The following is a 27,332-nucleotide window of genomic DNA, read 5'->3' as shown; positions in this document are numbered from 1 at the left end:
CATTTTACATTTAATAAAAAAGGATATAAAAACGCTGGGGTGGGGCGTGCTGCCCTTTTTTCAGGTTAGAGCAGACGCCCAAATGTCTGGTAGTGTAGGTAGTGCAGCAGGGTGTGGGTGTGGGTGTGGGTGTGGGTGTGGGTGCAGGACTGCTGGGGGACTTCTGTGCTGTCTTCTACTGAAACTCAGCGACACGGCGCTTCCATGAAGTCTACTCGACCCCGCGGGCTCTGATTGGGTAAAAGAGCACTAAGGCCGAATTTGATTGGCTGTGTGCACCCGAGGGCAGCGCAATCGACGTGCTTGTTATTGGAGCGAGGCCTAACACGAAGCAGACGACATCTTGGCTCCGTGACAGTCTATCGAACAGCAGATCGTTGTTTCTGTATTGATCCACAATGGAAATTATGGTGCTTTTGTTTCTCCATTGATCAGTTTGGCTTTGTAGCTTCCACCGTGTAACCGCTGGACATATGCAGAAGCAGAATACGCTGGTGCCGAGGTAGGTGGAGGCCGCAGATCTACAGATGCCATGCCCAGCTAAGGGCTGTGTGGAGGACGATCAGTGACGGTACGTTGAGTAATGTGGAGACACAAGAGTGGTTTCTGTTAAATGACTTAGTGAGAATGGACGGGTGGAGTCCCGTTACAGCGGTAGCAGCTTCTGACGACGAGCGCTCCAGCTCCGAGGGCGAGTACACGGTGAAGGAGTCCGAGAAGAGGGAGGATGGGGCGCGGGTGGCCGTGGGAGCCTCGCCGGGGTTCGGCTTCTCCAGCTTGGACACGCTGGGCGCTCTCAGGCTGCACAGGACCGGACAGTCCGCGGAGAAGAACATCCGCTACCTGCACTCGTTGTGGACGCCGGGGGCTCTGCTGCAGGCGGACGCGGGCGGTGCGAGCAAGCCCGGAAAGATGACATCGAGCCGGGCAAGGAGGCTCGGGAGGCTTCGACGAAGCATGGGACCCATAGGGAAAGACCTTTACGGTAAAGTTTTGCAGTCAGTCGTAGCCTACAGGTTAGTGCAGTGGCTTGGTAGTTAGGTTTCAGTGGGAGACAGAGCTTACAGACTGCTGTTCAGACCAGGAGAGAAAAAGACAGACTGGGGCGTGAATTAGGGGAATTATTCAGTTTCTCATTTTGCTTTGCAGTTTTAATAATATTTCATTTATTATTTATTTTAGTATTATTTATATTTGGTGTCATTTTAATGTAATCAGAACAAAAAAAACAACAACAAAAAAAAACAGTCCCGTGTTAGTACTAGTGTGTTATTGTGGACCTACCGGATGGTGATGACCCTTGCTGCTGCTTTGCTAGACAGTAAAAACAAGACTGAGAGAGTTTTCTTGCCTCTGTCAGATATTTGAACTGCGACTCTGACTGGCCTGCTTTGCCAGAAAGACAGTAAAAGAAGAACTGGGGAGTGTTTCATGGGCCCAACCAGCAGCCTGTGTCTTAACGTGATGGCCTGCTTTTTCCGAAAGAAATAAACCAGACCGGACTTAATATGGACCTGATTAACTTTCTTTCACGGAGTGCCATCTCTCCTTTCAGTCAGTCGGACATATTGACAGTGACTGGTATGATTTATAAGTGAATATCGGAGTGAAAAATGGGCAACTAAGCTTCAGTGTCTTTGTGTTAAAGGACAACTGTTGAATATGCAAAATCTCTTTCAGTAACCAGTGATGTGTGTCTACACCATAGCAGCACTGTTCCTCTGTTTCCTGTAAACCTACCCCTTCTCTTTTTCAGCTGTGAAGAGGCTCAGAGAAGCAGCCAACGGTAACGATATTGACACAGGTAGGAAGCTCACACATGGGAATAAATTCTTAAAAACAAAAACCCTGCTCATTTTAACAGACGTTTCTTTCTAGTTCGTAGACTTCTGCAAGATGGTATTGACCCATGCGCTGCAGATGACAAAGGAAGAACAGCCTTACACTTCTCTTCCTGCAATGGCAATGAGAGCATTGGTAAGCCAGGCAGTGTGAGAGACAGGATTCAATGACCAGTGACCTGTGCATTGTTGATACCTGCCCTTCATATTGCCATGAACAATTCTTATTCGTTTCCTCAGCAAACACAAAAGGACATTGCAACCGCTACAACAACAAACTAGTTGTTGTCCATAGTGTAACCCTTAGCCATTGTTTCAGTTCACAATACTGGGTCCATTAAAACTTCTGTTCATGTTGTGTAATCTGAGAGGCTGTTTACACCTTGCATCAAGATGCATTTCAGCATCTAAAAAAGGATATAGGATCTGTATATAGGATATAACACAGGATACACTGGTAGTAACAGATGAGAGCTACATGACTGTAAATATTGTATGTGTTGATGTGCTTTTTAAAAAAAATAAGAAAAAAAAAAATCTCATATGTGTCTGGACATATATATAGTATATGCAGGTACTGTTTAGACATGAAATGCAGCAATTCAAAGTGTAATCTGTCTCTGCGACTAGAGCTGGGAATTGAGAGGAATGTGACACAACATAGACTGGGTGTTGTTTGTTGCTGGTTAATAGAAAACATTAGTATATAAGCAGTGCAGTCTCCACATTGTACATACTACATTTTACCCCTTCTACCCTGACAAGAACCAGTGTTGCCCCACTGTGCATTAAAATCATCACACTCATATACCAGCATTTGCTAGCCTGTTGATGATGTTCCTTTCTGTCTTCTTTTCTCCACTTTTCTCTAAAAATCTAGTTCAGCTCTTGATAAGCTATGGCGCTGACCCAAACCAGAGAGACAGTCTGGGGAACACTCCTCTGCATCTTGGTGAGGAATTCCCTTTCTTATGGTGTCAGGTGTTCAAAATTGTGGCATTGACTTTTTTTCATTAAAAAAAAAACATTGTGTTACAGAAATACTTCAAACATTTTCAGCTTAGTCTGCTTTATCTGTAGCATATGATCAAGACAGTTCTATGTTCACTGTTGACTTTGAGCACGTTGATGGACTGTTGCTTCAGTTATTGGGTTTTCTTTTTCTTTTACCATGTACTTTCCTGTCTTTGTGAAATTCAGCCATATGCTAGAGAACGGTAGATGAATATTAGAAAACCTGAATGCTAAAGTATTCTTTCAAAGTAAAAGGAAATGTTTGGAATTTGGAATTGATTGTGGCTCTGCCTCCACAGCTGCCTGTACCAACCACGTGCCTGTCATCACTACCTTACTGAGAGGAGGTAAGATATGAATGGAAATGACCTGAGTGAGAATTACACAATGCCCAGCTGTTCAGCAGAAACACAGATTTTCTATTTTATACATCACTAAAATTTCATGAAGAATAAGTGTGTACTAGGTGTGTATGTATACACTATTGTTTTCAGCAGTTTTGTGCCAGTCATAACATTACAGACCTACTTTAGGTGCTCGTGTAGATGCATTGGACCGTGCAGGAAGGACCCCTCTGCACCTCGCCCGTTCAAAGCTCAACATCTTGCAGGAGGGAGAGTCGCGAAGCTTGGAAACCTTGCGAGGAGAAGTCACTCAGGTTATTATGAAAGATTTAATAACCTAAGACTAATACAGTGTTTCAAAGATTGCTTCAGCAGCAATGTTGAACCGTAATGGAGAACATGCAGATCTGCAAGTATCAATAAAACTAAAGCTGTCTCCCAAACTGTGCCCCATTCACTATATAGTGCACAAATTTTCTTTGTCTATTGGTGTCCGAAAACATAATGCATATATTTCACTGAACTATAACTATATTACCCATAATTCATTTCAAGATTCGTGTGCGGCTTCTGTGAAGAACACAGATGTTCAGTTTGCTTAAGCGATGCAATCTGCTCTCGCACCACTTGTTTTAGTGTCCAAAATTGTTCACTATTTTGTCAAATTTTTTATCTGTAATGGTGCTCTGTATCGTGAGCTAGATTTTTGTATGTAGGGGATAGTAAATAGGGAACAGTTTTGAACACAGCATAAAACTGCAGAGATCCTCAACTGTTAGAAGCTGTAGTTTCTGCTGCTGAGAACAAAAGCCAGAAGGTAGTTATTGACTTTCTATGAATTCTGAAATAGATGTGTGCTAATGTGTGAGCATTTTAAACATGGAAGTCTTCAGTTTCCCCAACAATCCAGAAAAAGTCACTTTTATATTGTAAATGGGGGTGGGGGGGTTTGCTGTTACTGAATGTAAAAGTAAATGAAATAAATTGTGTAACTTATTTTCATTTCATTAATTACATTTGTAATTAATTACAACAGTACAGACTACAGTGATAATCTGGTGTACAAGCAATCCCTGGTGTCGTCTGTTCATATGCAATATAGTTTTTCGATGAACTGTGAGGTTAATGGAGCCCCTGGGTACTAACCCAGCTCTCATTGACTTGACAGGGGCATGGATGGAATGGTCAGCTTTCATGCTCGAGCAACTGTGAAATTGCACCTAGATAGAAAGAGAGAGAAAGAGAGGGAGAGTACTAGCTTTTTTAAAACAGTGTCTTTCTGGTTCACTAACTAGGGCAGTCCCTTCAAATACACATGTGTAATATATAGAGATAGTCACCCAAAGACATAATGATGTTGAAAGGGCAGTAAGTTCCATTATAGATGTATTTTCTTTGCCTTATGGAGGTGTACAATAGGCAGAACAATTACAGGGAATAGCCAGTTTTATGATGGTTGCAATTATACAACAACCTTTTAAATGTGTTCTTGAGTGGAAGAGATTAACACCTGTCATTGCTTTTGCTGAAATGCTGCTGTGTGTGTCTGTAGATAATTCAGATGCTGCGGGAGTACCTGAACGTGATGGGTCAGAGTGAGGAGCGAGAGAGACTGGAGCATATTTCTACCCAACTACAACACACCCGCACTAAAGAACAGGTAACGAACAATGGAATGTATAGACAGGCACACATCTAGATGCATGCAATTGGGCGCCATCCACAAAAACTGATGGGGTGGCTTTTGGACTGAAAAAGAATGCCAGTAAAGTTGTCTGACTACATTTTAAGCCTTAAATACTGTCTGCATCAAAGTATCAGTCCCCAACAATTTATCATTAAAAGGTATAATCATTAACCTTTTTAACCCTAGGGTTATTATTCTGTTGTTAATTCTGTTAATGCAGAAATTTTATTTGGAAGCGTTTGCGCAGGATACGCAGTGATCAGATTACGTTTAAAAAGACATTTGGAGATGGTCAGAGACTGATCTTGACCACATTTCTATATTTGCATACAATAATGTAAGCTCTGCACTTTTTTTACACATTTAATTGAACACAAAATACATAATGGAATGACACCATGATATACGTTAAACTGAAAACTGGCAGTTTTCCCATATTAATGTGGTGTATAAACACTATATAAAGACAACAATCACCATTTGTGTTGGAATCTGATCTCTGCCTTTAATCAATCCATTTAGTGAACACACACACAGTGGGATAGTGGGCATGTGCCCAGAGCGGTGGGCAGCCTTCACTGCAGTGCCAACAGTGTCAGCTTAGTGATCTCTGGTATCGAACTCATAGCCCTGTCCTCAATAACACAGTGCGCTAACCACTAAGCCACCACTGCCCCAAAATGACATAAACATAATAGTTGGATAGGATTGCAGTATAGTCTAGTGTATATGCTATAGTATTGATTGAGTATAGTAGTATGCATGCACATGCACAGCACTGGGAAATATAATTGTCATCATAGTAAAGTAATCACATTATGTCACTAAGCTTTTTTGAGCAGATCATTAATATTGTCTGTATTCTTTTAAAAAGTATTTTTAAAATGTCACTTTATGCCTATTCTAATTAGATGTCAGGGGAAAATAATGATGTGATGTTTTGTATCCCATCAAAACATAATTTATGCCATTTTGGCCACTCCTAATTTTGATTTTTGGAGCTTAGCAGAGGCAGATCTTTTCCACATCAGCTGTGAATCACGGAAAAGTAGTAACCTGGCAGTATTTCAAACTGCAAAATATTTTGACGGACTAATTTGGTTATGGCTTCTTTGTAGTTGGTATGGCTTGGAGTGCTTGCCCAGGTGGGGAATTGATCCTCAGTCTACATTAGGTGTTGCATTGTCCTATACCAAGCACACAATAAAACGTATATCTTCATTTTACTGTCCCACAGTCATCATACCATCCATATCATATTCATATACTCTTGGCAGCTAATATTAACTGACTAACTTTTAAACGTTTTGTGTGTCTGTGTGTGTATCATTCACAGGTGGACGAGGTGACTGACTTACTGGCCAGTTTCACATCTCTGAGTATACAGATGCAAAATATGGGAGACAGGTAGAGAAGCTGGATAGCAGAAGGCTGAATCCTGGATGGATGTCAAATACCTGAGATATTTATTTATGTGTGACCATGTGCTGTGCTATCATTTTCATATTTTCTGGCGGTCATTGTGCAAGATTTGGACTAAATGAATTGCCTTCACACCATGTTGTCTCTTGGATAAAAGAAAAACAAAAACGTATGCCTTTTCTGTTTTTAATTGCATGTTGGTCTTTCCAGTCATTACTGTTCACTGTAAGCCATTTTTGTAAGTGGGTTGTTGTACCAATGACAAAATAATAATAATAAAAAAAAGTCAATTGGCTCTTTTGACCTGGTTTGTCTTGTCTCTTAGCCAGTTAGTCAGTAAGTACACGACTGATCAGAAGCTTAGACACAAAGTATGTGGAACTACACAAAACAGTACAGGCTTTAGAGCTATATAAAAGGGGTAGGGAAGTCCTGGGGGGCTGGATCCCTAACAGTTATGTGCTTTTTTTTTTTTTTTTTTTTTGCTGAAGCGCACTTTATTTAAGTCTCTGGTTTCTCTGATCAATTTCCAGGGTTAAATGGCGTGTAGAAGAAGGGAAATCAGCAAAGTATGCTGGACTCTGGCCTTCAGTTCCACGTCCTTGCCATAAAAGAAGACTTACTTATACTTTTTAGTCAACCCTGTGCTTTTTGCTAAGCTTTACACACTCTTTGCATTCTCACTCCTGGAGGGCAGAAGATGATACACTAAATATGCTGCACTTGGTGGAGGCTTTTTTTTCTATTATGAGAAATGTTTAATGCATGAAGTTTTTAGATTTGCCATAGAAACCCAGTTTCACGCATTTGAGCTTAATCTTTTTCATTCAGGTGTGTCTAAATATTTGACTGGTAGGGTACATAGGCACCATAACTTGGTAGTAACCGATAAATGATCATGATTCTGTATCTGTACGGTTGTGTGAGTTGTTTTTAATGAGTGTAGCTGATTTTCTCTCTGCTCCTCTGTCTGGACCCTCCTCTCAGCTCGGCGCTTTGTTGTTGACTGAAATCAAAGATGGCGTCTGGCGCCGCTTAAATCGAGGCATCGGCGAAGGTAATTTTATTATTTATTTCGACGTTAAAAACGTCTCTCCGCCTCGTAAACACAACTTGTGCTGTCGTTTACTTTTCCGACGTTGTAGGCAAGAAGCAAAACGGGCAGGAAAGCGTTCGTTTCTTTAATCGCAGCCCTGTTTCGGCCTGTACTAACGGAAGCCGCGGCCTGTCGTGGCTGCGCGGGGCGGCGGAGGGTCGCCCATCCTCAGCTGCGCGAATCGTCGGACTTCAAACGCGGGAACGAGCTGGACCCCGATGGAGTGAAGGGGGTGTGTTTGTGTGTCTTTTCGAAAGTAGGCGGGAAATAGCCACTCAATTAGCTAACTAGGCGGCTTCAGCTCGCTCCGTTACTCCGCCACGAAGCGTTTCGGTGTGTATGGAAGTGGACCGAGGCGATAGCCGGTATTCGCTGCGAAAACTGTGAGGTTTAGCCCGAGTCCTCTCCGCGCCTCACAGACTGTCCTAGCTATGTCCTCTCCATGTCCACCTGACACACAGTAAACCCACACAGCGCACCCTCACTTTCTGATCTCCTGTAGAAGCGAAGTTAGACTGGCTTACTTAGCTTATCGCTTTATAACCGTCGAGGACCTGAGAGGAACACTTTGACAGTGCTTGTCAAAGTAACTGTCAAGTTTTTTGTCCAGCCTAACTTTCTTTGCTGTCCATGGCTGTTACTGTTACAGCACAGGCTGCAGATAACAACCCTAATATTTACTCTTTGAACTGTCCCATGTTTTACTCTTTTGCTAGCTAGCATAGTTCAGTATACTGACTCTATACAGATGGGTGACAAATTAAAGGGAAAACTGAACAATCAGTGGATAAAAACAGTCCCCTCACTGCAGAGGCTTTCAGACAGGTCTACTGCATGATTCAGTTCACTGCTGTTCACAAAATTAACATGCTCTCAGGCATGAATGAAAAATACTGAACAGGTCAATTTGCTCTTGGTTTTGGATCCAAATGGCAAGAGGAAAAGAACAGAGATCTGTTAGGGCATTGATAGCAGGACCTTCTCAAATGATAGCTGTACCTGGTTAAGATGATCTTCAACACTAAGATGCTTTCAGGAAACTGGAACCTGGCTTGTGTTTCAGTGGGAACAGAGGCTGAAGGAACATCTGCATTTAGAGCTGTGGGACAGAGCTCAGTAATTAGGCTTGGAAATAGTGGTGTAAAGTGTATGTTGCGTCACAACTATGCGGATAGGCGTCTCGACCGGGAGCCCTGTTATGCCTTGCTGACATGCTGTGTACCTTCAGAAGGAAGGGTCAATGCAAATCAGTCCAACGCTATTCTGACTGATCATCTTTATCCTATGATGAAACATATTTATCCAGATGTGGGTGGTCTACTTTAGCTTGACAATACCTCCTTCCACAGTGCACAACGGGTAACTGAGTGGTTTCATGAGTTTTTCATGAGAATTTTGCGAATCATCTTTTGTAGCCTTGTCAGTGACCCACTGAGATACTGTATACGTATTGAAGATTTGAGACTTGTGTGTTGACAGAACTTTCCACCACCACCATCAAAACAGCAGTTGAGGAAATATCTTGAGGAAATATAACAGTGTCCCACCCACCCAAATGCCTGTTTGCATGTTAAAGCTGACCTTGCGGCTCCTGGTTCGCCAAACTCTACTAAAACACTTTATGTTGATTTATTTCAGCATGGACGGAAAAGAAGCAACCAAAGATGTCACATACCATTTAATGAGAAATAGATGCTAACAGTTCCTTTCTATGCAGTAGGGTACCAGTCAAAGTGACTGACTGGTAAAACCCAGTCAGTGAAGGAAAGGTGACCATGGCCTTTGAGGAGATAAAGAAGAAAGGAGTGATGGGTGAGCACTGTCAGGTAATCATGAGACATGGTTCTACAGTAATGGACTGTTAATAAGATCTAATGCCTCTTTCTTTCTTCTCAGAGTCAGGCATGGAGGGAGAGATGGGTCTGGTGGCTGGGCGCAGTCAAAGGGAGAAGAGGCGTTCCTATAAAGATTTGTTGAGAGAGGAGGAAGAAATCGCCGCGCAGGTGCGCAAAACCTCCAAGAACCGACCAAAGGTAACAGCAGGGAAGTAGACATGGTAACACTACACATCAAGTTGCCCTGCTTTTTTGCAGGTACTTTGTGACAAGGTTGGAAACTATGTCCAGTTGTCTGCTAATGCCGAGCAGATAGAGGAGTTTCTGTCTACGTTTGATAAACAATGCTGCTGTATAGCGTTGCACTGAAATGAAAATTCCTGGAAAATACAAATTTAGTCTTGATAAAATCCGCTTCAGTAGGACAAAACTGAGATGAAAATGAATTAAAACAGTTTATATAAAATAAACCTTTAGTGGTATGTTAAGTAACAGAGAAGTCCTTGGGCATTGCATTCCTTGCTGTTGACATCAGAATTAATTTGCTGATCGCTTGTCTGGTGAGAAGGGGAACATATGGCGTTCTCCTTTATATTATTATTCTTCAAATGAGCGTTAGATTTTCACACTTCATTTGTAGACCCATTTAATCTTTTGTTGTTTATTTTATTTTATTTTTTATTTTAGTTGAAAACCAAAATTGAACATTTTTTAAACATATTCGACCCAAATATTTAAGTATTTAAATATTTATCCTTACTGTAGTATGTAATGTAATTGATGTAATTGAAAAAGCAGCAGTACTTATTATCTTTGTCTAACGTACAAAACTACTCATATCTGCCTCCTGCTAGCTGCAGTACAGTGGAAGAGTAATCCCCTCCCCTGTTGGCATTTGGTAGTTACATTGGTAGACATGCAACTTGATGTTGTGTTACCTAGGTATGACATTTGGAATAAAGGGGTCTTGATGTGCTCTTGCTTACTTAATTCCCCTTCATTCTATTTGGCATCTGCTGTCATGGTGTAGGTATAGTTTTAGTCAAATATTTGGTTACTTTTTTTGCCTTTTAAATATGACTTCTGTGTGATTCTGTTAAGTCCAATTCTGCCTGTCTATGACTAGGACTCAGAGTTGTTTTCGATGGGAGGAGATTCACATAAGAAGAAGAAAAAGCACTCTGATGACCACTATCACAGAGGTAGGTGGAATATAGAGGAGAGAGAAGTGGCTACACTGTAGAGAGATTTTGCCACATGCATTTATGCTAAAGAGTCAAATGCGTTTCTAGATAGTCAGACTGAAATCTGCTGTTTGGTAATATGCACATTCGCTCGTTGCTTAGCAATTATTATTGGTGGGTCGGTTGTATTCGGAAGGGTTCGGGTTAAAGATGAGCCGTTCAGTGTTTTTAGGACTGATATCGACCAGATAAATGGATGTGGTTCATTTCTTCTCATGTGGTCCAATCAGTCTGTCAATTTGGTTGTCACTATGCAAATACCAGGGAAATTACCTCTGAAAGTTTGCAAAAATCAGCGGATGTAAAATTACTTATCACAAAAATATGTTTTATGTCAAACTGAATAGTAAACCTAGAGTTCATAGGAACTTAAGCATTCCCTTTTTCCTCAGATCACCACGGCTCAGGTCCTCCTCCACATAAGAAGAAACGCAAGTCTTCAGACCGCTCACCCTCGCTCTCTTCCTCATCATCATCGCAGCCTCCACACTCAACAGACACTGCTATGGGCCTCTTGCAGGCTATCACCTCCCCTATGGCCACAGGCTCAGATCCCAGCCCTCACCTGCACAAAAAACCCTCCTACCCTCCCCATTCCTCTCACTCCTCCTCTAAAGACCGTAAGCGTGAAGGTGGCTCCAAAAGCAGCCACTCCCACTCGCGGCCGCCTGGCTCGTCTTCCTCCTCATCCAAGAAACACTCTTCGTCCTCGTCTTCCTCGTCCTCAAAATCCTCTCTGTTCCATGGTGGCGCAGGGAGGGGCGAGCCGCTCACTCTGCGAGAGGCTGAGGGGCTGAAGATGAAGCTCATCCTTTCACCAAAAGAGAGGAACGAAGGCGGAGGGCCGAATGAAGGTTTCTCCTTCCCTCCGCACTCTTCCTCTGGAACAACGGGACATCACCCATCCTCCAGCGTCAAAAAGACAGGGACAAAGAAGGAGAAGGAAAAGGACCGGATGGCGCCATCCAAGGCGCCGAAAAAGAAGCAGCATGGACGAGAGCCGCTGCCTGTGGTGGGGAAGGAAGTGGAAGTGGAGGGTGAGATGCATTTTTCAGACTTGTTAAAGTGGTTGGCACAAATCATATACAGAGCAACTTACAAAGTTCTTCACAGGCCACTGCATAGCTTATGTGAATAGGCTAGATTCCAAAGATACCTCAAGCTTAAACACTGCCAGATCTAAAAATCTGTATTAATAGCAAAAAAAAGAATACTACATATGTGTATGACACAGTGTTTGAATGTCAGTAAGTAACATGAATGCTGTCAGTAGCCTTTAGTAAGTGCAGAGTTAGTGTTGAGTTAAGTGCTCTTGAAAGAGATGCTGTTCATACACCCAGGGGAAGTGCATTCTACTACCTTGGTGCAAGGACAGAAAAAAGTCTAGATGCTTTTCTTCAAAATGTTTTTAAGCTCTTGTGCAAAACTAAAGAAGCAAACCTCAGATACCAAACATGTCTTGACTAATTAACCTACACATGAGGCAAGGGCTAAATTGTGTCAGTCTGATGTTTCATCAAACTATGACTTTGCTGTTTCTTTTGCTTCTTACAGTACTGTTCATATTTCTCGATGTCCACCTCTTTTTGACATGTTTGTAAGAGCATTCAAGGTTATCTGCTTATCTCAAGACATTTAATTTAACGATTTAAGTCTTAATGAGTTAATGTTGGGACTTGTTTTGTGGCATTAGGTCAGATAAGTTAAATATTATCTTACAGTCTGTTAACAAAAAATATAAGATATATATATTGGCTAGATTTAAGTGTAAAAATTAGGAGTAGGAGAGTAATGTGCAAAGACTGTACAGAACTGGCTGTTTTGTCCATAATGGGTGGACAAAATCTTAATGATGCAACATCCGATCTCTTAGGACACTATGGTGGACCTTTAGGAGGACTAGGAGGCGACAGCTCGTCTTCAGGAGGAGAACTAGAGGCAGGTGAACTGGTCATTGATGACTCCTATACACACCTCTCTAAAAAGAAGAAAAAGAGCAAAAAGAGCAAAAAGAAAAAGGAGAAAGAGAAAGACAGGGACAAGGACAAAAGCTCAAAGGAGAAGAAGCACAGCAAGAGTGGAAGTACGGGAAAGAAAGGGTTTACAGGTGAGAGTACCTGGCATTCTATGTTCCTATAACTTCTCCCTTAATGTGTAAGACTATGGTTCATTTGTGCAATACTCAAATTATAATGTTCATATGTGCAATAATAATAGTAGTGTACTTCATTTTAATGTGTGTGAAATAACTCGGGTGCAATATTTTTAAAATATTTATTAGCACAGTTATTACCACTATGCCAATTTACTATATATATATATATATATATATATATATATATATATATATATATATATATATATGTGTATATATATGTGTATGTACATATGTCACATTTTTTTCTCTCTTTGATTTCAATTTATTTTATTTTATAGATTGTTTATTTATACAAACAACTGTAACAACTGCAATTTCCCTGCTGGGATCAATAAAGTATTTCTAATTCTGATTTAAGCATTTGAACATTCTCTCTCAAGCTTCATTGTTCTTAAGGCGACAGAATGTTGTTTGAGTTAAATTGTAATTTAACATAATTTAATTGAACTTGGTCCCATTTCCTGTTTTTGTAGGAGACTCCTCCAGAAGCCATTCCCATTCCCACAGCTCCTCCAATCATGGCACTTCAGGAGGGATGTACACTATGGCGCCTCCAGTCCAGTCACATCATCACCACCATCATCATCACCACCATCAGAGCAATGACCACATGATGGAGAAGAAAAAAAAGAAAGAGGAGAAGGACAGGGACAAGCATGACAAGGACAAGGTGAGGCTCCCCTGCTGACAGAGACTATGAATCAGATTCTGAGCTGAACATTATCAAAGTCATGGGTCAGTTTTTGCTTAAGCCCAAATATAGTTAATCAGCCACGTTTATAGCTTTGCACTAATGTATATAACTAGTAATGGAACTGTATGACATGCTGTTTTCTAAAAAGATGTTAAAAGGGCTTAAACCACCTTGACTCTTGATGCTACTTGGTGCTATTTGGTGATGTATAACCTTCTTTTAGTTGTTAGCGATAATAGCCTCATAGGTCCATTGCAAAACTAAGGTGCACTAAAAATGCCTTGGCTCTTTGACTGCATTTAAGGCAATGGGGAAATTGTGTTAATGTATTTCTTCCCCAACATTGTTACTGAATCACATTTAAGCTCCAACAACCAGCACTTTTATGAACACATCCCACATTCCATAGACTATTAACAGGTTTCTCCTTGACTCTTTCAGCCAAAGAAGAAGAGTATGACAGCATACCAAGTGTTCTGTAAAGAGTACAGGCTCAATATAAATGCAGAACAGCCTGGACTCGGTGAGTGTTGAGTAAATCAGTACATAGTCCTGCTTCACATTACTGTTCAAATGACACAATTTGTGACCTGACACCTTTATGACACCTGACACATTTATAGATTTTAGGAATATGCTCATATTTTATGCCAAGTACAGTTTCTGTATTTTACACAAATGGTTGAATATACATAGACAGATTACATTTACCTGTGGATCTACAATTGAGCCTCAGTGCATTTTGGCATGGCTTGTCCTGTATTTTTGTTTTGTAGTTTTTGGGGAGCTGAGCAAGAAGCTTGCAGAGATTTGGAAGCAATTGCCTGAAAAAGAAAAACAGGTCAGAATAATAATTTACGGTAAACCTCAAATTTACCCTGTTTGTACTGCATGCTAGTATTAAGTAGTGGATATTTGAGTTACTGTTTCTGTTATTGTTTTTTTTTCTACAGTGTGAGTTGAATAACTACTGCCAGTAGTGCTGAATGTGTGGTTGTTTTTGTGTGCAGGTTTGGAAGCAGAAAGCTCAGTATCTTCAACATAAACAAAATAAAGCTGAAGCCACCACAATTAGGCAGAAGAGCTCTCTGTTGGACAACAAAAGCAAAAGTAACTTTTCTGTCTTTTCTCAATGGATTCTTAACTTTATCACCATTTCATTCTGATTACTGTCGGTGTATTACTTAAACAAGGAGTCGCAGTGTCATTGCTGCTGTGTTCGTACTCTGTGGTAGGTACTGTGTAGCCTGCCAGACATGGCTGAGTAGGTCAAGGAAGTGCTTTGCTTCTAATATATATATATATATATATATATATATATATATATATATATATATATATATATATATATATATATATATACTGAACACCATTTACATAGTAGAGGAATACAACCAATCAACAGTATGCCAAGCTTTTGATGTATTTGGTCCAGAAATACTATTTGTATTATGGTAATATTCTGTAGTATTTGTTTAGACCAGACTCTCTCTCTTTTCCCCTCTCCCTATCAGTGACCAATAAGGCTACATTAGGATCAGGTTTGACCTCTCCAGGTCGTTCTTCTCTGGGCATGGCTCTGTCTCCGGTGCGGGTGCCAGAGGTGGATCCCATTGATGCTGCTGCCCACCTGCAGCTGCTGGGAGAGTCTCTTTCACTTATTGGACATCGGCTGCAGGAGACAGAGGTCAGCATATCAAGAAATCACTGAATCACTACACTGCCATTATCTGTTAAAGATAAAGAAAAATGCAGGCACTCCCTTACATTTAATACAACTTTATAAGTATTTGTATTATTAAAATTGTATTATTCTTTTATAATAGTATTTAATCATATTATTATTGATTAATAAATGCTATTATTTATTAAAATATCCAAGCACAAAAATAAAAGCTTTGTTCATACAAGCAGTCACTTTGTGCAGCAGTTACAGGTGATGTGTAGTTGAAGAGTATACAGTTATGTACATATTACAGTGTCTCCACACCTTTGGCAGGCAGTGCAATTTGAATATGACTTTTCTTGCATTATCTCATCCTGCATTATTGCTAGGTTATACTAGAGAAGTTCAAAGTCTGACTTGAAGTTAGGAATGAAATGGATGAGTTTGCACAGGGCTCATGTGTACACCAGACACTAGTTGAATTGTATTTTGTAGCTAACCAAATGTGCAAACCCTATCTTCAGTTCCTCAACACTGCTACTTGATATGGAGCTTGTTTCTGTCCGTCCAAAACATCGTAAATGTGATGGGCAGCTCAACATTATACCATGTGTTAAAAGGAGGTTACATCATTTTTCTGTTTATAAAGATTACTTTCAGAGTCATATGAATCTTAATTCCATGGCTACAAGGGCATATACTCATGTCCTGCGATTCTTTTTGGATTCATGATTTATCAAAGAGATTGAGAATAGATCACAATAAGCATTACTGTGTGTACCTGTACAGTATAACATTTACACAAGCTATGCAATGTTCTGTTGTTTCTGCAGGGGATGGTGGCAGTGTCTGGCAGCCTCTCTGTCCTTTTAGACTCCATATTGTGCGCACTTGGTCCGTTAACTTGCCTCACTGCCCAGGTGCCCCAGCTCAACGGCTGTCCTCGCAGCGTTTTGGTGAGACACTTAATGGCATACACCCCAGTTCAGCAGTGGTTTTGTAGTATTGTAATTTTCATAAGAAGAGGATTAGAGAGAGTGTTTAAAGTAAAGCTCCTGTTATTATTTTTTTTCTAATAGTGCTAAGTGCTAAGTGCTAAGAGACTGCTTAGAAATCCAGCCCACACTGCTAGGCAGGATGGCCTGGGTCAGCTCAACAGAAACAAGCAAATGTAATGCCCGAGGAAGTCGGAGTATGTTGCTGTCCTGCAAAAATCCCTTGTATCTTCCATTTTGCTGTTATTGATTTTTTGACATAATATAAATTTTAAAGTTTTTCTTCATACTGTGTCAAAGTTTACATGAATGGACAAATAGAAATGCTCCAACGGGACTTGGAATAAAATATTTTGACTTCCATTGAAAATTAAGATTTTTTCCCCTTCTCCTGTAAAGTTGTCTTTTTGGAGATACAAGGTTTTTGTCTAACAGCGACAATATGTAGGTTAAGATGACTACAGAAGTACCAAACCAACTAGGTCAAAAACTACTTAAGCACTGAGTATCTTCTAGAAATGCACCAGTATTTTTCTTTTTAGTACACCCACAGTCTATGAGTATATGAAATTATTATTATATATAGTCGTATTCTTCTCTTTCGATGCACTCTTGATCTAAAATTAAATGATAAAAGTGACGTTGTAGAAGTGACCAGTCGCAAAGTAATACAGATGTTGTTGTGCACATAATACAATTACATGCAAAAAAGTATTTAGTTACATTTTAGTCCCTAACATTTAATTACTGAGTGAGCAGTAGAGTACTTTCCTCTGTACTTTGGTAGAAGTAAAATTATTTTTTATTTACAACAGAAATCTATCCATATTTGATTTGTGTAGAATGTGTCACTGAGTAAATGTCATTTACAAGTTAACTATATACAGTGTCCTACAATAGTTTGGGCACCTTTGGTCTGTTTTTTCTGGTTTTCACAGTCTCTGGTACTGTGAATAGTTAAGCAAGTAAAAGATGACTTGGTTTCCTAACGTCATAGTCAAGTTTACTGTGATAAGACCTCAACCTCACTTCCACTGTTCCTGTTAACTGCTGTTTCCTGACCGCAAGCTGAAATGGCTAACAGAAAGCGCTTTGCTATCTTCTTATAGCCTTCTCCTGCTTTGTGAGCATCAGTTGTTTTATTTTTCAGTGCTCGGCAGCTGCTTAGAGGAGCCCATGGCTGCTGATTGTTGGCACAAGGTTTATAAAGCTTTGAGAATCACATCACTTGGCCTTTCCTAGTAATGATTATTAACAAACCATAGCCCTAACAAGTTATTTAAGGTATTTTGGTAAGTTTTCTGAGAGCTCATTTCTTGGGGTGCACAAAGTTTTGCTAAACTTTATTTAGTTGTAATTTTGTATAAACAAATAATAATACACTAATCTTGCTTAAAGTGTTTAAAAGGAATGTTTTGTTTTATGCCTTTTGGAAATCACTTCATATTCTGCTCGCTTCTGTTTACTGTGACCAGGTGTGTCCAAACTTTTGCATGCCACTGAATAAATGTCTGAACTCTTTATGAACATCTTTTTGTCTTTTTTGCAGTCAAACACCCTCGACAACATAGCTTACATAATGCCTGGACTATGAGCGCTTACACCAGAGACCAGGTTGCTTTACCCCAACCGCACTTCAAGACAAACTGGACTCACTCATCATGCAGCACCAGTTTTGTGCTCACATAGCAAAAAGAGAACCAGAGGATTTTTACTGATGCCCAATTCAAGCGTGAGGGGAAAAAAACAATGGACATTTGTAGTTGGTAGATGTTTTTTAAAAGCAATTTTTAAATGTTGAATATTTTTTAATTGTACTAAAAAAAAGGAATCAGGAATCCTATTTTAGAGAACATGTCTGTGTAGGGTTTTATCATTGCCGTGTATGTTTTTGTGAGTGTATGTGCGAGTGTATGTGTATGTTTGTGTGAATGTGTTTCTGGAAGGGAAGGGAAGGCAATTTATTATTGTTCTTATTCGACTTGCATACATTCATTACGTCCAGAGCAATTTATTTTTTATGCAGAAATGTACAGTTTCATGTTGTGGCCCAAGGCTGTTTTTATTCATTTACCGTTAAGTTAATGCAAACAAACAGCAGTTTGACTGCAGTTAGTCATTTTATTGTGTCATTTACAGTTTTGTACACATACAAAAAATGGAATACTATGATTTAAATGTTAAAAAGTTTGTTTATAGTAAAAGCATGTACTGAAACTTTGTGAATGTTTTTGAAAGTAATTTATTTTATTACCTAGAATTGGAAGCACATTTTCAACTTCAGTTAAACAACACAGTTATTAATAGTGTTGATTTTATAGTGTTGCCAGATTTGCTTTGATAATTGGCAACATTGACATTTTTAATGATCATGAATATTGTAGGTGTAATTTTTCACTTTTAATAATTCAGTAGTTCAATTTAATAAGTGTGTGTCAAAATGCATTTCCGTAGCATTCTGTTGATTGGTACATTTGTTAATACATGTAATGTATACTTCACTCAGTTTGGATTTTTACAATTTTGTAAACATCAGCAGTCCCATTTGACAAAACAACTCACCGAATCTGTTTGTCTAATAAGGTGATGTAATTAATTTTTTTGTCAGAGAGAGTTTGATCACATAGAGCATGTTTTTAGATGTTTTGTGTTAAAAAAAAAAAGGGGGATACAAGTACAAGGTGATTCTCCTGCACAAATATCATCTCTCTGGAGGAAAAAGGAGACTCTGAGAAACTGACATCTTTATTTTAAATCTTTTTTTTATATTGTTATATCTAAAAGGCCTGTTGCCTTGTGCTAAAAATGCACAACAATAGGCTTAGACTGAGACTGTTTGTCTGAGACAACCACCTTTTCTCTATGCTAGAGGTACAGTGGCATGTGAAAGATTAGGCTTCCTTGGTCAAAAAATCACACTTAATATTAAAGCAAGCTAATTTTGCAATCATTTCCATATTATAATAAATGATAAAAAAGGAAAATAGTTAAGTAAAAGTTTAGCGGATATTTAATTGAATCCATTCTTTCCTCTACCACTGAAATGTCCCCTGTGCCACTGGCTGCAACACAAGTCCCAAGAATGACTGAGCAACATAAACAGTTGTAGAGGTATTCTTCTCATGAATGAATTTTCTCCAAACAGTGCACAGAACTTATTTTCAACTTCTTTATCAGGCTTGTTTAGAGGTTCCTTTAAAACTGCTGAACGTTGTAATGGAAATGCATTTACTGTACTGTTTCTTTTTTTTCTGATGACTTCCATGAACTCCATGTTTGTGCCAGTGTTGCTGCACAGTAGAATAGTGCACCACCACTCCAAAACCTGAAGGACTTCTGATTTGCCTTTCTAGCAATATTCCTGGTTTTCCAGACTTGAACTTAACCGCCACAGTTCCTGCTGTTCCTTACATTACAAACTGAAAAAGAAAATACTTCACTATCTGCTAACCATCTGCATTCCCCTACTTTGTGAGCATCGAATGCTAGGGAGCTGATTGTTGGGACGAAGTTTGAGGGTGCCTAAAGTTCTGAATGCCACTATTTGTCAAAAAAAAAAAAAAAGATATACTTTTAATTTAGCAAATTTAAGTACATTTGAGGAAGCAATTTTTGGAAATTAGGTAATTTTTTAAAGAGTTATTTATTTTGAGAAAGTTGGTCATTATTTCGAGACTTCTTTTCAGAAAATCATCCAGATCAGAGACAGAAAGAAACAGAGAAGGAGAAAAAAACAGTTGATTTGAGCTTCCAAGCTGTTTTTGTTTTATAGTTTATCAGAAACACCTCTTAATCGGTCTGAGACGAAACGCTTTTAGTGTAAAGAAATGCAAAATGTGTGTGTGTGTCCCAAAACGACCACTAAAGTACTGTCTCAGGGGTGTGTGTAAAGAAACAGTGCCTCAGACCGCTGACAGGACCCTGTCTGTATCAGTTGGGAGTTAGAGGAGGAGAAAAAAGGGCTGTGTGACCGAAACAGTCATGTGTTCAGGCAGAGAAACAAGGGCTGGGTTTTTGTTTTTTTGGTAGAAGAGCGACTGGAGAATGAGGAAGTGTTGAGACGAAGAGCTGGCTGCCAACACACCGAACCCCTTCAGAGGTAAGCTACTGCTGAAAGACCTCGTTTTCCACCGGACTGCGCTTCCAGCTGGAACTACTCGATATGCCTTCATTACGGGGGTGCTTTTATGGGGTTGCATCAAAATACCGAGCTGGGCCGAGAGTTTTGATCCAGATGCTAGCACTAGCTTATGTTTAGCTATTTAAAATACCAGCAGAAAGTAGAGAACAAGACACTGCTGAGTTTATATAGGAGTGCAGAGCCTCTGCTGTACTAAATGAGCCTGTATGTGAACACATTCTCTAGTGCTGAGTCATGTAAACGACCATCCTCCATTCTTCTCCTGCCAAACCCCTCTTCCCCGTCCCCTCCCTTCTCTTTCTGTCCTGAACACACACCCTCAGCCTCTCTGAAGAGAGAATTTAAGCTCTGCTAGACTGTAAGACTGCTTTTTTTTTTGTTGTTGCTTCACCTGCAGAACATGGAAGAGCCCACAACACAAAGCCATGAGATGGAGGGAGGAAAGGAGAGGAGAGATCCTGAACCAGGTTGGTGTGTGTTGTGTCTTGTTGGCTTCAGGCCACAGGCTTATGAGTGCCATGTCTTCTACCACGTCACTTGAGAGTCAGTGCCTCGTGTGAGCCTGTCTGAAACCATGGCCTGACTGGACAAGAGTGAGAAATATAGTGGTATGATTTCATAATGGTTAAAGGGGAAGTTCACAGATTTGTAAAAATGTCAGCTTAGTTCCCTTCTTAAAAGGTAACCGAAGTTATGTTGAGGGTTTGGGGAAAACATGACAGACCATGGACAAATGGATCGCCATGTATTTCCTATATATGTATAGTATACATTTGGTATCTACATTGTAAATATAGGCCTAACTCTTTTTCCTTTATCACCCAAACGTCCAGTGAAGCTACTCGCATATCGTGAGTTTTAAATGTAAAAAAATTGTTTCTTGAGATACTATTTTTCTTACAACAGCCTGCATGTAGTTCAGATAGGTAACTTTAAAAGGTAAAACAGTCACTCAGGCTTCAGTCTGTATATTTATAGCCGTTGTGTATAAATGACTGTCTGTGATGTAGCTTTCAGAGACTTTAAACAGGTGGTTACTATCACTGTCATTGTGCTCAATTCCCACTCAATAAGTTCCTTTAGGCTATTTTGAAAAATCAGTGGAAGAATGTTGTTGTTTTATGGTGCTGATCAGGGCCTGCATTTCCAACGTTGTGCTAAAAAGTGTTGAGATCTGTCCTTAAATCTGTGTTCTGCTTAATAAATATGAGCCTCTTCACAGATTGAGTCTTTAGATAATTGCCAATGGTGACATTCTTAGGAGGATCCTAAGTGTGACGTCTTGAGATGATTTTACTGCAGAGTGTAAAACTCCTGTTTCATCTCTGTGGTTCCTTGTCAGACAAAGAAGCTGCAGAGCAATGCCTATAAAAAGGCCTTAAACAGGTGCCCACGCTGCACCTTAGCCCAGGGCTAAACCCAGCCCATTGTTAGCAGATACCAGTGGGAACAGGCTTCTCTGGCCAGGCCTCTACTTAGCCAAAGAGTCTTCTATAAACAGCCTGAATTCAAAGTAACAATGAAGTATATTCAAGTATTTCTTACTCATTGCATTACTCATTCATTACTTTTTAACAGTGTGCAGCAGCTCAGCTGCCAGTAGATGGAGCTGTTGCTTCACCATTATCTGAGGCAAAGCCTGAGCCTCTAACAAAAGCTGAGACTAAGGCTAAGAGTCATGCTGCCAGCTATCCATAATGCAAGCCAAACATATGAGCAAATATTTGAGCCTGCATGATCGCCTTTGCAGTTTGGTCTGTGTGGGTGGTCTCTTTGTTTCATAAACACAAACAAACAACAGGGTCACTTTTCTTACACTTTTGTTTATCTTTTGGATTGAGAGAGACCAGCTACAGCTTCTACTGGTTCCTGTAGAATTATAAAGAACTTCATAGCTGATTTATGGAGAAACTCGTATGAGCTAAAGTCTTCAAGAATAATGTAATCGAACATAATCTAATCTGAAATATAAATGATGTGGTGTTTGTTTATGTTAGTCTGCTGTAATCAAAGGCTTAGAATCTGTTCTTGATGCACTTCAGAGGGAGGGCAATGATACAGTAGGTCCGCTAGACCTGGTAAAAATAATGGCGTAATTATTATTATGATACTCTTGACTGGATTTGATTAGAGTGCACATGAAACCACTACCATTTAACTTATTACAAGACACAGGATCAGTGTATAAACTAATGGAATGTTGAAGAAAGAGATCTGCTTGAAATTGTGTTGAATGGCTTAACAAAAAAGGCAAGATTTTGGTTTTGCGATACTCTCCATACATTGCTTAAGAGGAAAATTCTTGCATTTGAAACATATGGTCAGCTGCAGTATGTCCTGCTTAAATGTGATACTTAAAAGTAACAATAATCATTTATTATTATTAAAATTATAAAAAATAACTAATGCATTAGGTACACATATATTTGTGATATACTAATGTGAAATGTGCCAAATGTGTTCAGAAGACCGTACACAAGAGTTTCTGTATTATTAGGCTAAAAATCTACTGGAAATAAACATTTTAAAATACATAACGGACATTAGCTCTGCTGACAATAAATGCAGTAACTCATAGTAGTACTATAGTAAGATCTTTTTGTATATAATAGAAAGCCGTTAATTAAAAACATTAAAATAGGTCAAAATCCGCAGTTCTGCTTTTTTGTTATAACATTTTTATTATTTATTTATTAACATATTTATTTCCATTTTACCTCGCATTATTTCCATTTTACACAGTTGTCTTACAGAGTAAACAACCTACAAAAGATATTCTGCCTTTTGTTTCAAAAGCATATATATATATATATATATATATATATATATATATATATATATATATATATTATACTTAAGCTGAAGACTCAAAATACAACACAGTCAATTTGTATATTATGTCCCTGCTGAATGCGTCTCTCACTGTGTATGTGTGTAGAGTGTGAGTTGAGGCTGGTGCTGCTGGGCTGGGCAGGCTCGGGGAAAAGTAGCGTGGGGAATGCCATCCTCGGCGTCAAAGCATTCGAAACTCGCCTCAGTGCCGACTCCGAGAAGCCAGTTTCTGTGAAGTGTGAGAAGAAATGTGCGAATGCAGCTGGGAGAAAGGTCAGAAGCACATTCTGTCATTTGATATGATGCTGTAATACATCACATTTGCAGGGTTTGTCCTTTAATAGAAATATTTTTGGTGCATTGTTTGTGTTTTTTTTTATAATTAACACAATGTGTAATAATGTGTGTTCGGCAACTTTGTATATTGTCACTTCGTCTGTAATGTGTAACATTGACTTTGATATGTAATATAGCTATATGTTATATATTATTATTTTATTTTTTATGTTTAAACTATTAAATTAATTATAATATATAACTTAGTGTTCTATATTTTACTTATTTTATTAGGATGATGAAGAATTAAGACTTAAGACTTAAATATCTATGGATATAATATATAATATATAACATTTATATTATTAAAGTAAATTGTAAACGCTACCATACAACATTAGAAATGACATTTAATCATTTGTTATCAGTATTTTAAAACAAAATCAAACCAATATGGTTGCTGATAAATGGAATGAATTATGATATATTAAACCTGTCCTAGACTACATAATTATTAAGTACTTAAATTAGGATGACTCTAAGGGGCTGTAAAAAATGTATATGTATAATAAATGTATAATAAATAAAACAAAAAGCTGTACAGCATCAATAATTAAGTCAAAAAAGATATCTAGAATTGATCAGATTTCAAAAGTGGAGGTCAAAAATATAAAGGTAAAGGACTTCACCCAAATAAATGTACATAGATAATTGCAGTGTATTATGTATCACTTTTATTAACTTACTAAATTATTATTGAATAAAACATCAAAAAATATATGTTGTCAATAAGAGAGGGAAAAAACCTTCAATGGAAGTCGTTGTAAATTTTCATTTTTTATTTTAAGTCTAAGCATTGCTGTTGGTTCACTGATCATGGTTGATCATTGTACCTCAATACACAATGTGTCACAAAGTGAAAAAACAACAAAAATGGATAAAGAGAGTTTTTGCATGACAGCGGCAATAAGTTATGTATAACAAACGTTAATAAGGTGTGTGTGTGTGTTTGTGGCAACTTTTAAACTGCAGTATGTTTTATATTACATAAAAGTTGACTTTGACATGTTGTAATGTTGTTTTCTTGCTGCCTTTGCGGCAGGTGGCCGTGATCGACACTCCAGACTGGTTCTACTCAGAGCGCCCCCCGGAGGAAGTGCATCACCAGCTGGCTCTCTGTAAATCGCTGTCCACCCCGGGACCCCACGCCTTCCTGCTGTGCGTCCCTGTGCATCGGCCAGACAAGCAGGGTCTCCAAGCACTGGCCGCTTTAGAGAAGGTGTTTGGCCCGGAAGCTGTCAGCAAGCACACTATTGTACTTTTCACTCATACAGAACGTCTTTCCAAAGAGCTGCCGCTAGAGGAGCACCTCAGCAATGAGCGTGAAGATTTGCAGGAGCTGGTGACGATGTGTGGGGACCGATATCAGGTCCTTGAGCTCAGAGGAGAAGGAGAGGAGGAGGAAGAAGCGGAGAAGAAGGAAAAAAAGAGCGTGGAGAAGTTGCTGGAGAAGGTGGAGGAGATGGTAAAGGAGAGTGGGGATGATTTCTACACCTTCCCTCCACTCATGCAGGCAGATTCAGAAGTGAGAGGAACTGAGGGGAGTGAAGAGGAAGACTTGTCGGCCGAAATTGTGTGTAGGAGGAGGAGAGGCGAAGATGAAGAAGAGGAAAGAAGTGGGGAGATGGCTGAGGGGAATGCAGATGGTTTGGAGGTGGTGGAGGGTGAAGACAATGCTTTGTCTCCTCCTTCACCCCCCCCTTCGTTCTTGCGCTGGCTGTGGGACAGTGTGGTTGGATGGGTGCTGTGGCTGCCCAGCCTGCTGAGGGGCAGCACATTACTTGGTTCTTTTGTGGGGCTATTTGTTGGAGGAATGTTTGGAGGGGTCATGGGGGCTACGGTGGGCTCTGTGGCCACTGAGGTGGGCAGGAGAAAACCACAAAAAGCAAAATCTAAGTGACTTCGCATACATTAGAACACTAAAACTTCATTAATGGGTCACTGAGCAATGTGAGCTGACGCAAACGACTGATTTCTCGTTGTCGATCAGTAGTCCTGGAGTACTCCTGTTCTGCACATTTTTGCATTTCCTCTGCTCAAATGCACACACACACTTTTTAGCTCAGTAAAGGCTTGTTAATTAGGAAGGAAAACATGTGCAATACAGGGCTACTCAAGGACAGGAGTTGGGTATCAGAAAGTTAGACCCAGAATAAGTAATAATAATCCTCAGTGCTAATTTGAAGCTATGCATATGTATATAAACTGGGTCCATGAAACTAGGATTAAGATAAAGTTGTGAAGACACTGAATAGATTTATGAGCACCTTAAGGCTACGCACTGAAACGTTTTTTATGGGTGGACGTATTAGGGAACGTTTCAGGTTTTGGCTGCATAGCCTCTTTATTGTGGTAAATTACTGCCAGACCCAGTGATCAAAATAAGTGTTGTAAAAGGCTTGACGGCTATGATAGGATAACAAAACTTATTGCTGTAATAGCAACGCGTGTTTACTTCGTAATATCCCTCTTTCAGGATGACATGAAGTTGCCTCTTTACACAATTAGCCAAAGTAGAAATATCTGTAGACCCCCTAATGAAACTACATATCCAAGCTGCTTTACACCTGACTTATTGTTTTAAACTATGCGGGTTCTGGACTGTTCATTCACTCTACACATGACTTCAAAGCTGCTGAGCTATCTGAACGCTAATGTGTTCTTTTGGAGAATATTATTTGTTTCCCCCCCCCAAAAAAAAAGTAAAAAAAAAAAAAAAGAAAATGCCTGAGGAGATTATATCATTGCCTTGTTGATGATGTAGGAAATTCACAGGATTACCCAAAATCATATTTGGTGAGAAATGACAGCATGTTGTGTTTTTTAAATAATGATTTTATTACATAAAAATAACCAGACCACTCTGTAATATATGGCACGCATTAAACCGTAACCCGCAGTTAAGTCTGTGTGCACGTTCCTCACGTTTTCAGCAGCTCTAGCTGATGTCAAATGCTTTTAGGAGGCAAAGGCCAATGAATGAAAATAAACCCAACTTTAGAAATTGGAGTCACGATCGTTCACAGTGCATCTACTGTAGATTCATATGGGCTGTACTGTAATTGAAAATAGCTTTTTTGTGGAGTCTGTTACCAATTGCAATTGTTAAACAGTGGGTACGCTGCACACCGATTGGAGAAGTCAGGCAGTCCCACGTTAAACGTACAACACACACACACGCACACACACAGTTTAAACAGCTAGCTAATCCACTGAGAAAACCAATTGGACTTTTCTCTGTTTTGTTTCTTGTCGACAGTGGATTTCCAAAGAACACTTTTTTCCTATGTTGCTGCATGAAAAACTGAAAATAAATGGACATAATCTGAATAACTCCTCTCAGTAACTCATGACTTTCCTGCTGATTCATTTCCTTCTTATCAGTGACTGGATCTCCTGGTTTTGACTTGGAGAAAGTCTCTTGCCAGCTTTGGCCCTGGGGAATTTGGACTTGGGGAATGAAATATGAAATAAAAGAGCATAAAATATAAATAAATTGTACACAATAAAAAACCCGCTTGGAGACTTGTCTATATAAAAATGACCTAAAATAACGAATTACACCAAATGAGTTATGACCTAGCTAACCAAACAGTTGGGAAGATACGGGAATGTTTCCCAGTTCGTTTTCTATATAAAGCTCTCAGCTACCAGTGGCTGTATCCCAGGGCGTGTGAGATCAGTTGTAGATAACATAGAGGAGAGAAAGAGAGAGAGAGGGGGCGGGGGCGTTTGTGCCATTTGGAGGAAGACAGCAGCCAGATAGAGATGTAGAATTATAGCACTCTTCTCCTTCGACCCACCCGCACACTCGGTTCCTCTCTCTCTTTTGTCAGGGCAGGTTTATGGTTTTGACATTGATGTAAGTGATAGTCTGCTAAACCCATCAGTCAAAAAAAACCCGTCCCTGTATTTGTGCCTTCGCTACAGCAAGGCGTTTCCGAACGTGGGTGGTCCACCCAGGGAGAGCGAGAGAGAGAGAGGAGAAAGAACTAGACTTGCTCTCATGTTTCTCAGAGAGAGAGAG

At 39.6% G+C, this 27,332-nt stretch overlaps 3 protein-coding genes across 4 annotated transcripts; all 3 read left to right on the top strand.

Moving 5' to 3' along the window:
* Positions 1-301: 301 nt before the first annotated feature.
* ankrd54 (ankyrin repeat domain 54) lies at positions 302-6,603 on the top strand. Its single transcript, XM_072693192.1, has 8 exons — positions 302-985; positions 1,757-1,804; positions 1,879-1,977; positions 2,722-2,793; positions 3,155-3,202; positions 3,389-3,513; positions 4,752-4,859; positions 6,223-6,603. The coding sequence occupies exons 1-8, from the start codon at positions 628-630 to the stop codon at positions 6,295-6,297; spliced, it is 933 nt and encodes a 310-aa protein (XP_072549293.1). The 5' UTR covers positions 302-627; the 3' UTR covers positions 6,298-6,603.
* A 521-nt stretch (positions 6,604-7,124) lies between these two features.
* hmgxb4a (HMG box domain containing 4a) lies at positions 7,125-18,218 on the top strand. 2 transcript variants are annotated; one of them, XM_072694218.1, is made up of 14 exons: positions 7,125-7,139; positions 7,296-7,365; positions 9,122-9,216; positions 9,301-9,407; positions 10,366-10,441; positions 10,876-11,520; positions 12,357-12,590; positions 13,115-13,311; positions 13,777-13,858; positions 14,112-14,176; positions 14,346-14,445; positions 14,850-15,022; positions 15,835-15,957; positions 17,546-18,218. In XM_072694218.1, the coding sequence occupies exons 3-14, from the start codon at positions 9,180-9,182 to the stop codon at positions 17,588-17,590; spliced, it is 1,884 nt and encodes a 627-aa protein (XP_072550319.1). In that variant the 5' UTR covers positions 7,125-7,139; positions 7,296-7,365; positions 9,122-9,179; the 3' UTR covers positions 17,591-18,218. The 2 variants fall into 2 exon arrangements, with proteins under 2 accessions (XP_072550319.1, XP_072550318.1); XM_072694217.1 differs by lacking the exon at positions 7,125-7,139 and having other exon boundaries at positions 9,301-9,437.
* Positions 18,219-19,939: 1,721 nt separating this feature from the next.
* On the top strand, positions 19,940-26,638 carry LOC140573862 (GTPase IMAP family member 1). Its single transcript, XM_072693463.1, has 4 exons — positions 19,940-20,095; positions 20,535-20,604; positions 23,076-23,242; positions 24,348-26,638. The coding sequence occupies exons 2-4, from the start codon at positions 20,538-20,540 to the stop codon at positions 25,203-25,205; spliced, it is 1,092 nt and encodes a 363-aa protein (XP_072549564.1). The 5' UTR covers positions 19,940-20,095; positions 20,535-20,537; the 3' UTR covers positions 25,206-26,638.
* Positions 26,639-27,332: the final 694 nt, after the last annotated feature.

This window comes from Salminus brasiliensis, chromosome 12 (genome assembly GCF_030463535.1).
Source record: "Salminus brasiliensis chromosome 12, fSalBra1.hap2, whole genome shotgun sequence".
Taxonomy (NCBI): Eukaryota; Metazoa; Chordata; class Actinopteri; order Characiformes; family Bryconidae; genus Salminus; species Salminus brasiliensis.
This window is presented reverse-complemented; position numbering and strand designations above follow the sequence as displayed.